The sequence below is a fragment of the Oryctolagus cuniculus genome, chromosome 2 (genome assembly GCF_964237555.1).
Source record: "Oryctolagus cuniculus chromosome 2, mOryCun1.1, whole genome shotgun sequence".
Lineage (NCBI taxonomy): Eukaryota > Metazoa > Chordata > Mammalia > Lagomorpha > Leporidae > Oryctolagus > Oryctolagus cuniculus.
Genome location: NC_091433.1, coordinates 65,810,311 through 65,822,572, shown reverse-complemented (window position 1 = coordinate 65,822,572; position 12,262 = coordinate 65,810,311). Strand labels below are relative to the sequence as shown.

General features: G+C 45.1%; 1 protein-coding gene across 11 annotated transcripts in view; it reads right to left on the bottom strand.

Annotated features, from left to right (window-relative positions):
- Positions 1-12,262, bottom strand: part of STOX2 (storkhead box 2) — a 310,137-nt gene that overhangs the window by 21,051 nt on the left and 276,824 nt on the right. For all 11 annotated transcript variants that reach the window (XM_051832750.2, XM_051832732.2, XM_051832726.2 and 8 more), the window contains exon 2: positions 1,608-1,760. In XM_051832750.2, the coding sequence (XP_051688710.1) occupies positions 1,608-1,760 (153 nt within the window). The remainder of the gene's footprint in view (positions 1-1,607; positions 1,761-12,262) is intronic.

Below are 12,262 nucleotides of genomic sequence, written 5' to 3'. Positions count from 1 at the left end.
GAGCTTAGGATTAGAACTCCCTTCCCTCCTCTCCCCATGTGTGGGGTGCACCTCTCTCCTTCGACTTTGGGTGTTACCAAGCTCGCTTTGGCCAATGCTGTGTTAGGGGGTCTGGCGTGACAAAGGACTGAAGAGCCCGTGCGCAATGAGCTTGTACTCGTGCGTCTCTGCCGTCTCCATGAGCAGACTGGGTTCTCACTGCCTCCTTTACTAAGAGGAGCGGGGCTTCAGGCAGAGCACAGCCGCCCTGCCCAGACCAGCCAACCCCCACAGAACCCAGACACTAAATAATAAGCAAACGGTTGGTCCCTGATGTTCTCTGGTTGCTTGTTACCCAGCGTTTTTTGTAGCAGGAGCAGCTGATACAACAAACAGCTTATATTTGCTAAGATCTCTTCTAAGTGGAATGATAACTTTATCATGTGTCCGCTTTGATTCCAGGAATGGGCTGTCACACCAACTTGGTGACTAAGTGACCTGGCAATGCAATTTATTTGCGCTGCAACTTGCTGGCATACGTATGTTAAAGGTTACACGTATACACACACACACACACACACACACAGCCAATAGAGATTTTACATTAAACTGAATTTCCAGATTCTCTTTAAAACTTAGGTGTGGCAATGGTGGCAGCAGCCTACATCTTGGGGGGGTGGGCAACGACAATACACTGGACAGGACTGAGCGTGGGCGGCCTCTTGCAACAGGGCTGGTGTGCTCTAGCTCATCCCGAATCTTAGCGTCTCCTAGTCCTGGGAACACCAAGTGCCACTCACAGGCGCAGCTGGGCTGAGGCCTTCCTTTTATACTGCTTACAACAAAGACAAACATTTGGTTTTTTTCTTTTAAAATGAAATCTTATCTAATTTATCAAATTAAAAAAAAAAAGCTCATCAAACCATGGAAGAAACATGCAAGATGTGTCCATTTCTGACACCACTTTTTCAGAGGTTTAACCCCTTCGCACCAACAGTGTTTTTCTTTTGCTCCTTAAACTGTCATGTTCACATATTTAAAGAAGGTTGGTTTGCAAATGTTGAATGGAATCCTATCATTTCTACCTGATTCTCCATGGATTCTAATTTAATTTCCTCCTCTCAGTGTCAAATAAGAAGGTATCACAGGTTGCCATCGTGGTACACAGGGTAAGGCCACCGCCCACAACAGCAGCATCCCACTTCAGAGCGCTGCCTCGAGTCCCGGCTGTAATGCCTATAGTCCAGCTCCCCGCTAGTGCACCTGGGAAAGCAACAGATGATGGCCCAGGCACCTGGGTCCCTACTACCCACGCAGGAGACCCAGATGGAGTTTCAGGCTCCTGGCTTCCACCTGGCCCAGGCCTGGCTGCTGCAGCGGCCATTTGGGGAATAAACCAGCAGATGGAAAATCTCTGTCACTTTGCCTTTTGAATAAATAAACAAATAAAATCACTTTTTACATAACACAGGTGCCTTGATTGTTAATTACAGAAGAAACGCTTCTGGTCCATTTTGGCAAACAATTTTTCCTAGTTTATTTAAACACGGGAAGAACAGTCCATGTAACGTCCTATGGCAACCAGAACGCACATCCATCTGGCACGTGCTGTGTTCTTTTCTCATTACCTGGGAAACAGGTCGTCAGGTGCTCCATCAGTGCTTCTTGGGTGACAGGTTTTCTTGCCGAGTTCATTGCTGAGATGGCCAAGCAAAGGATTTCCCCGAGTGGAATAAACTGCGATTGACTGATGGGCGACATGCTGATTGGTGACACATCACCTGCAGAAAGACAATTTTCAAGTGCGTGGTTCATTAAAAGACCCGGCCAATTGTCGGACACACGCCCTCACACATATACACCCCTCCAGGCTTGCATCCACCCCTTGTATTATGTACAACTCTGAACACCACGTGCGTGACAGCCACAGCCAATTCCACTCAGGTGAAAAGGCCTCCATGTGCCGTGGCAGCTCCTGCTGCTGTGACGAATAGAACTTCCCTTCACGACTGAGCTCTCGTTTAAACAGTCCTGAAGCTCTTGCAACAACAAAGCTTTGCAAAGTGATTTCTGTTTTTATTAACTTGGAGCGGATTTCTTTAATAACTGCCATTCACATCTCAACAGATGCATTTGTGGTAACTTGATGATTCATTCATCCAAATATTGAGTGCCTTTCCGTGTCAGGCGTCTGCGGGTGGGCTGGGAGCTGCAGATAGCTCCCCTCCCCCCAGACATCTCTGTCCTCACAGAGTTCCTCAGTGGAGGAGACAGACAGTAGGTCCAAGTTCACAGTGTTGTGTGACAGGTGCACAAGAGAAGCCTGAACAATCAGCTCCTAGCAGAGAGGAGAGGGCAGTGGAGCACCCACTGTGGGTGGGGGGAGGTTGTAAAGTTTCCCCAAGGATACACATTCCGAATCCAGTGCTCAGCAACACTGTGTCCAGCGGTAGGAGGTAGAGGAGGCAGCAGGAATGAGCCGCAGTGTGTCAGGCGGTTAGGAGATAGAGGAGATAGCAGGAGTGAGCCGCAGTGTGTCCGGTGGTTAGGAGATAGAGGAGGTAGCAGGAGTGAGCAGCAGTGTGTCTGGCGGTTAGGAGACAGGGGAGGCAGCAGGAGTGGTAGCCCCTACAAGCAGCTGTAGATGGGAAGGGGCAGGGGGGCAAGTATGTTGGGATAACCCTGAGGGACGGGCTGAATGCCCCAAGGCTCTGATCCTAGGAGGCACTGTAAGCCTTGGAAGGAACTTAAGGCATGGCAAAGGCAGATGTGAATTTCGGAAGGATGACTCTAGGGGCATCAGGAAAGGCCTGGCGGAAGCAGAAGCCATAGAGGAAACAGATGATGATTCACCAGGACACTGGCTCAGGTTGGCACCCTATAAAAGGCCAATGGAGGCAGGAGAGGCTGAGGACCTGGCCTTGAAATGGTGAAGAATGGAGACTCTGGAGGAGTTGTTTACCTGTGGAGCAAATATCTGTCTTCATTTAAAAATTTTTTACACCATAGTGCAATGATTGGTATGTTTCAAGGATCCTTAGAATTTTCTAGACATTTTTGGAGTGGCGGTTTCACAGCAGAGGGAGGGGCTGAGAGGTCAGGAAAGTCTGCTCACGGCCCCTGAGTGATCCCTATTTCACCCTTCGGTGTTCTGTATGACTTCACTTAAAAAGAGGCCGTAGAGAAAAGGCAAAAGCTAATCTTACTTTCTGCAGGGGCTCACATTATCTCCCCTTTGTTTCTGATGCAGGATTTCTGTTTTGTGTAAGGCCTTGAACAAGACCCTTCCCAGAGCCTGTGTGAGTGTTCTGGCGGACCAGGCTCCTCACCGCCGGGCACTCAGGACTGTGCCCAGCCATTCTCTGCAGGAGAGCACAGGTCATCGGGAAACAACCGAATCCTGCTTTGATGGCCTAGATGGGAAACGGACTGGTGGATGAAGGCAGGCAGCGGGGCCTGGGAATGAAGACTGCCCTGCAGGGGGTAAGTTCAGCAACTGCACAGAGCAGCAGGACACCAGGGTCCAAGGTTGGGTTCAATGCTGGCTCATTGAACCAGCTCGGTTCAATACTCCCCTCTCTCTGGAACCACCAACCCTGTTGTGGTTCCATCAACCCTGTTGTGGTTCCATCAACCCTGTTGCGGTTCCATTCTCTGCGATGGACATGGAAAGAACAGGTCACTGCCCCAATGGCTGGAGGGACAGGGAAGTGCCCAAATCCAGAGAAGGAGCCCAGAGGAGATTAAAAATAATAATAACTCATCAGAAACCAGGAACTGGGCCAACTCAGCCCACAAACTTCTGGAACTCAAGGGACAAAAGTATCATAATGAGGAATTCTCTCAGTATTTGGTGTGGTAGCCTCTGGCAGAAGCCAGTGCATGGAATTTTGGCCTGATACTGGGGCTGTGAGTTTCCCTGACTGGCAGGTGAAGCTCAGTGCACATGGTGACTCCAAAGGGACAGAAGAATGTGGGCTGGGACAGCTCAGTGGGAAAGTTTGCTACTGCCTAGAAAAGTGTATTAAGCTTTAGGAAAAAACCTTGTGTACTCTCTACAAACAAAGTCTTCTAAAGTAACTGGTAATAAATGCCCCAGAGGTGGCAGCAGTAGAGGTGGGCGGGGGCGTTGGAGCCACACCTGTTCTGTGTACTCTCCCTGTAACTCCACCACACTTTCAGACTCCAGTGTGTGGCTCCTTCTCTCTCACTCCACCCCTACAGCACAGGAAGACAGCCATCGAGGCCAGCTTTCTTGCTACGTTGCTGGCCAAGCCACATGGACCTCAAAATCACCAGGCAAAAGTCAGATGAAAAGGAAGGTGGTATTCGCCGACAAACAGGGAGCTCAAAGCTGACTCCAGGGCTGCTCTGGTCTGCATACGGTTTGAATGTGTCCTCTAAGGGTTCATGTGCTTGCCGGAAGCTTGGTCCCCCTGGGGGAGACGCTGGGAGGTGTGGGGGACCTTTAAGAGGTGGAGCCCAAGTGGGTGTTAAATAGGTCATTGAGGGCCCCGCCCCTGGAAAGAAGCAATGCAGCTCTGGGTCACAGGACCCAGCTTACCTCTCTCGTGAGAGCTGCTATAAAAGGGCAAGTCCGGCCCCTCCCGGTTGTCCTGTCTCACCATGTCTCTCCCGTGATGCCACTGTCAGGATGCCCTCACCAGAGGCCAAAGTGATTGGTCTTGGTGGATGTGAACCCTGCACAACTGTGAGATAAATAAACCTCCATTTCTTTATAAGTACCTAGGCTCAAGTATTTTATTACCTCAATAGAAAACAGACTAATACAAGTACCTTTTGATCTGTGTTACCATTTGGAAAGCTAACACCTTCTAAAATTTGCCTATCAAAAGTAAGAACTTCTCAGAAGACCAAAGACACAAAATTATTAACTATTATTTTAAAAATGTAGGTTGGACTATTTCCTGATTTGTGCAGATTACTAGAGGAAACTTGAGCTGTCTACAAAAATGAAATGATCATTAGCAAAATTAACTACTTCACATCGTGCCCTTCTGCCTTTGGCTGAAATGACCTTAGTTTCTCTGCCACTTCGGAATTTCCTTTCGTGCACTGCAGTCAGCTGTAACAGCAGCGGACTTCGTGTGTCTGAACTGCATTTGTTAGACAAGAGTTATGCCACCGCAACAGTGAACACGCCCAGAAGCTTCTACTTAGGGTGTACAACAAGACAGAACTTGGATGTTCTAAATAACCATCTCCACATCATCTTGTTTTTACACTGCACTAAGAGAAACTACTTCCTACCCCATTGGTAGGCATGGCCATTTCCATGCCCAACCCCAGCAGCAATTCTACCCATGTTGCTAAGATCAGTTCCCTCGACCGTCTCCATTCCCAGTGCCTTCTTCTCACCTCTCCACCTCCAAACCACCACTGTCAGTCTTCCCCTGGCCCAGCGTCATGGCCCGATGATGCTCAGCCTTCTTCCCTGTCCACACAGCAGCCAGGTTCCCCTTGGGAATACACACAGCACAGCACCTCCCTGAACAGAATCCTACAATGACTGAAGACAGCACCTATGGGACATCGGGAATCCCTACTAGTCCTACAAGGGCCCACAGGATCTGAGGGTGCCCACCTACCTCTGGGACCACCCTGTCTACTCCGTCCCAGCCTCCCTCCCCATGCCACGCTCACAGCCGCCTCTGTTCTCTAAACACACCAAGCTTTCTCTCAACTCCATAGGACCTTTTTGCATCTGACTGGTTCTCATCCTTTAGGTCTCGATTTAAACACTGCCTCCTCAGGGAGCCCAGTCGTGACTCCCAGATCTAACGCTGTTCCAACTGACTGAGTGACTGTCTTCACTGTGTCTGTGTGTGTGTGTGTGTTTACTCATTTACTGTGTCTCACCCACTAGGATGTAGGATCCATGACCAAAGGAACTGTGAACACCACGTTCCCAGTATGTAAAATGATGCAATGCTCACCCCAAACACCTAATAAATGTTTGTTGAATGAATGAATCTCCATTTATAACATAATCCAGGGAATTTCTCAATGTTTTAAAGGATTATGATTTAACTCATGTTTTTGCTAAATAATTGAAAAAAAAAAACACAAACTAAAAGAGATAAAATATACTAAGCTATGCAGTCTTTAAGACTATCCTGAATAATTTCATGAACATCAGTCTCCTAAAACATAGCAGTTGACACAGAAAAATAAGTATATGTTAAGTGAGGTTTAGAATATGCATTTAAGCTCTGTGTTAAAGGAATCACAGGTATCTCTTAATACAACATGATATATTATTCAGGTTTACCACTATTTTATGGATGCTCTATCTATCTACTTAATGAGCCAACTAATTCTCAAAGTGTGCTACTAGAAAATTCTTCCAACTGGACATTTATCTTGTCAAACACAACAGAATGAAAGTACTGTAAAAGTATTATTAGTCACAATAATCTACAAATGCCATCACATTTTACATAAACCATGAGCTATAAATTACTTAATCTACAATTTACATGGATGGATTTTTCTATCTTCAGAATTAGTTCTGAATTCCTTCATAAGAATGACTCATCTAAAAACTCAAAAGTATTTTATGGGTTAATAAAGTCTAAACTGTTATATTTCCATCCTATTGTTATAAAAAAAAAGAAAGGGTAAATGAGATTTCATTTAAGTTTATTTTCTTACAATCATCCTTTTACATATAGGTTTCAATGGATATTTGTCATCTCTACAATCAAATCTAGGATCATTCTGGTAAAATGAACACAGGGCCTTGGACAGAACAAGGATCCAATACCTTTCTGTTAAGTGAATTTAAAATGTGAGAAAACATGAAAACATTACAATGGTAAGCAAACTTCAGTTTTAAAAGCATTTAACATCCAAAATGCCAGGGGCCTTCAAAAAGTTCATGGAAATGCTTATTATGAAAAAAAGTGCATGGAATTAAAAAACTTGTTGCACCAAAATAAATGCATCTTTTGATTCCATTGCTCCCCAAGCTTTCTGAAGTCCCCTTGAAGGTGGGTTAAACTGGATGCTGCTTCCGTGTAAGGCATGGCTGACGGGGACGTGAGGGGTGGCTCTCCTGCACTAGAGGCAGGAAAGCGTGTGGGCAGAGCAGGAAGCAGCACGCTGAGCCCGGGGGGAGTTGGGATGCGCTGGGCGCCTCTGCAGCAGGCTAGGGGCCAGATCGTGGTAGACCAGGAGGCTGAGATCTTATTCTTGCTGCTGTTGGGGCACCACCCATGTTTTCATACAGAGGAATCACATAACTTATTTGTGTTAGAAAATCACTCCTGGACAACTGTGGAGAATGAACTGGTGCCGACTACCACCACTCCCGCGGGTGACAAGGAGGGCCTGGGGCCACAGGTGGCCATCCTGCAGATGCCTGCTGTATTGTCCACAGTTGTCCTCTCCGCCCTAGGAAAGATCTGTATCAAGCATGTGCGTTTTTACTGTTTAAACACTCTATTAAAATTTAAAAAAAAAAAAAACACTCTCTTTAGTCTCCCAACTTTTGGGCAGTTTCTTTAGTTGGAATGACTTCAAATAATTCTCTCACATAATTCATCCTTTCAAGAAATATTCAAATACCTATAAATATATCAAGTGCCTTAGGCAACCCAGTTCCAAAATTCTTTGCATCCTGGTTCTAGGTGTGGGCCAAAGAATGATACGAAGTACTGCCTTTAGGAGCAGTTTTCATTTTTCAATCACTAACTCAGGTCCTCTGAACAACCCAATCTTTGCATATGAGGGAGGGCAACACAATTAGGCTGTGACTTGTGACAAGTCATCCTTCCCTGGATGACATTTGCAGATTTCCTAAAGATGCCTCCTAGAAAAGCAAATGTGCCCTTTTCCATTTCGTGTTAAAGTAACCATCCTCATACGACGACGTAAGAAGAGGAAAGCCACGATCTCCCCAAAGGAACTGCATCACAGTATCACAGTAAATGATGGCCTTGAAAGTACCCCAACATCCATCTTCCACTTCATCCTTCTTCAAATAATCCACCTTTCTCTTCCTGGACCAGCATTCAGTATGAATTATCCTGTCCATTTTAAAGCACCATTTTTCATGAAAATGTTAATTTAATCTACACTCTGGTTGAAGTGACCTTACTGAGGCTCATGTGTCAAAACAACCGACTTACAAATGCAGTTCTGAAACTGTATTAGTTTGTAATTGGAGAATTTCCAAGGTAAAAATTCAAGGAGGTATTTTGGATAAGCACCCAGTCTCTTCAAACAAAACTACGCACCCTGTGCCTGTGCTCACTTGTAAAATGAGGGTTTGAATGGAAAGATGCACAGAGTCTTTCAGGCTCCAAATTTCCAAGTTCCTACAGAGGCAGCAGGACTCTGGATAACAGCACGACACGCACTCCCGGCTAGCTCCATCTCCACCGGGCTGCGAAACTACTTTAACGCTCATCTGATCTGAAAAAAAGCAGGCTTTAATTTAAAAAGAAATGGCTAACTATATTGGCTATTAATTTCTTCCCTTGTAATAAAGCCTTCATAATTTACTCTTCCTAATTCAAAGTCCTGTGTTCCTCAGGACCAAAGCCTGCCTTTTTTGTTCTCCGAAATTAACACTAAAGTTAAAATTATGGATGCCAGTAAAATTAGCACGTGGAGTAGATACTCTGGCTCCTCATAAAAACAGCCACACGTGTCTGGAAAGCACACAGTGGCACGGGGACAATGCAACTCTACTCTTTTCAACAAACTATTCACAGAGCTACTAATTGGCCAAGTTTTATAGTAAATGTCCTTGGGTTTGGGGAAATCAGAAGTTACTCTGAAGTTACAGTTAAGTGAATAACTTCTCTGATGTACAGCATTGGACAAATCTTGTGTTTTACTATTTAATTCAATTTATTAAGCCCTATTTTATGTGTAAATACGGTGTGCTTCTTTTAACAGAAGGTCTGCTACAATATTTTTTAAAAAGTTGCTCTAAGAAAACACATACTGCTTTCCCACACACTCTCTTGAAGACCACAGCCCCGACAGGGAGACAGAGCATGTGGCTCCCATTAACTCCCATGCTGCTACGTTTTAAGTAGCTTTCCTTTGAAACTAGATTACTGTATTTGACTTTCAAATGTTTGTATTTGAAATTTAAAAGAAAACTGGCATTGAAAAAAGCACTTTGACCAGTTTACAGTGGGTTTGTTTTAAATGCCATCGATTTCAGAAATTTATGGGTGAGCTTTTACTGCAACCCTCAATGGAAAGAAACTTGACATTAAAAAAACTGAATTCTTAGAATATTTAGAAATTCTATTAACAACTTTCCTAAAGTTTTGTAGTGCTTTATTTCAACATCTGATGGGTCTCTTAAGGAAAGTCTAATTCCTAAGCTATTATTTGAATAAACTGTTTTAATTAAAAAAAAAAAAAGAGAGAATGTCAACAGGAGGCTCCTATTGAGGTTGTTCTTTAGCAATGAGTTACCAAGAAACTTCTAAGGAGAGCCAAGTCCCACAGGAGTAATCATGGTGGCTAAGCCATGCCCACAAAATGCACTGACATTCCCCAGTGTCAGCTGAATCGTTCTGCTGTTACCTGCCTCACGCACAGAACCGTAGCTACTTGAACTGACCTATCAATCGCCTTACTGGTTCACAGAAGAAACCCACCAACTTCCCAGTTACACGCTTTCATTAGTCATATCAGCCATTGCTCTCGGGACTGAGATTTGGCAACTGCCAGAGAGGAGAGAAGCAGCCATAGAAGTGCATCCAAAGGACGGTGATGCGTGCAAGTCCACGGCCAGGATGCCAGCTTCACCGTGCCCAGACTCGACTCCAGGCATCTTCTCTGACCACCACAGCTAACACTTTGGGGCCACCTGCTACCTGCAGTAGATCTGCTGTTGTAAAGCTAGGGTGGAAGCATGAGCCATCTGACCAAGTGCATGCTTCAGCGATTCACACCTTCACTGAGGCTCCACGTGACAGACCAACAGCTGCTAGTACAAGCACGGTGTGTGTTAGGCACCAGGGAATCGAAACGAACGGAGTGTTGTTCACACGGCGGCGACTCCAATGCTGGTTCAATCTACAGGTCTTACACCCAAGGCCCTGCTACCTGCAAGATGTTTCCCAGCACCCACTGCTACCTTGTTCTATGGTCCCTCTTCCAGAAGTAAGTTCAAGCCATTTACCACCAGGGATAAAAGCACAATGAAATACCAGTCCTAGCAGCCAACAATGAAGATCTCTCAGATTTCATGCAATTCTGTAAGATACCTGGCTAACAGGAGTTTCTGTGTCAAACAGTGTCTTCCTTTTCTTTACCATAAGTGAATATTCCACACAGGACAGAACCTGAATGCCTGCTTAGCCAGGAGGCACCTTCCTTCCATCTCCAGCCTACGGCAGAGCCTAGTCTATCACTGGAGACACACCGGATTCTCCCACTGCCACTGAGGGCACTTCTCAGCTACAGTCCTATAAATCCATCTCACATCCCCAGGATTATTCCTCTGTCCTCATTGTAAGTTAAAACCATCCCAGATGTTTCTCAACCTTTGCTTCATCAGTTTAGCTGTAACAACTGCACTGGAACTGATTTTGGCAATATGCAATTCTAATAAAGTGAGAAGGCCTAATTAAATGTAGCCCAAATATGAATAGATAGTTCCAATTAACAAAACTAGACTGAATGACTGCTACTGACTCCCCAATAACTGAACATCCTACCACCCCTTCTACTGCTACACAGGTTTTTCTGAAAACAAACACACACTAAGAATTCAGAGGACTGAATGAAAGTCCACAGCATCAGAACAGTCAGAACAGACACACAGAGAACGCTTCCAACTCACTATACCCAGAAGTAACTTTTCTTTCCAAGGCTGGCATTACAAGACAGAGGTAAAGACCATGGAGTTGAAGGCAAAACAGTAGGCTCACGCGATGGACACTTGTTGAAGCAGTTAAAACTTGGGACACCCACAGCTCATATCAGGGTGTTTGGGCTCAAGTCCCAGCTCTGCTTCAAATTCCAGTTTCCTGCTAATGTACATCCTAGAAAGTAGCCGGTGATGGCTCAAGCCCTTGGGTGCCTGCCATCCACATGGGATTGAGTTTGTGGCTCCTAGCTTTGGCCTGGCCCAGCCTGAGCCTTTGCAGGCAACTGAAGAGTGAGGCAGTGGATGGGAGAGGTGCCTGTCTGTCTCAAATAAAAAATGAAAATAAATAAATACAAATTTAAAAAATTAGGTTGACAGCCCAGTTTTCTTATCCCCATCAGTTGTGACTTGGAAAAAATTAATTTTTGAGTGTCAATTTCCCCTTTTGTAAAATGCACACCGGGATGTTTACCTCGCAGTCACTGAGGTGATTAAATGAGATAATAGATGTTGATGTGGATACTATCCCTGATAGCTAAGAAGTAATTAATAGTTAACAGTATAGTATCTTCCCTAAGATGACAGATTTATCCAGTTTACTTTTTTATAGAATTTCAATTTCTACCAAAAGGAAATTCATTTGGTAGTACAAAGAAGTCTTTTTTAAAAGCTGAACCATCTTTGGGCAAAGAAAACGGCAATCTTTCCTAACCTAGAACAAGTTAGTACAACCAGATTGCTTTCCTCTTGATTCTTAGCGGTGAGTGTCCGTACTGAGTGAATGGGATATTTTGGCTGGGAGGCAGAAAAGTTAAGATCTATCAACATCTAACATTTGGGTTGTCACCACTGGGCTGGGGGAGAAGGGCAGTAGCAGTCCGGAAATAGCACAGATTGACTTACAAGGGTATCAGAGACAGAGTTGGTCAATTTCCAATTTAGGCCTGGGCCAGTTCTCTACAAGGAAGAGAAAGGAAACTCAGCAGGTGACTAAGTACCCACAGCTGAGGCTGAGCCGCTCTAACCTGGAAACCTGACATCAGAAATGCCCGAACTCTGGAACATTTCAGATACTGGAGCACTTCTGGCTTTGGATTTTCAGATAAGGGATGTTCAACCAGTGAAGTCTATGCAAATGTTCCCCAATCCCAAAAAGTCTGAAATCGGAAACATGTCTGGGCCCAAGCATCTTGGTTAATGGATACGCAACATGTAGAAAAAGATCAGTGACACTGGGAGTTACACAATTTCTGATGGGATGTAAAACAGGAACAGCCACTATGGTTCTCTCTCCCAAGGAAAATGTCCCGTGGGATTCACAAGAGGGACTTCCAGAGTTCAGCAGTCTCCTCGCTTAAGGATGGCTCATTCAATGAAACTCAAGTCCAGCACAACCGATGTCCACATTTCAGAGCCCCA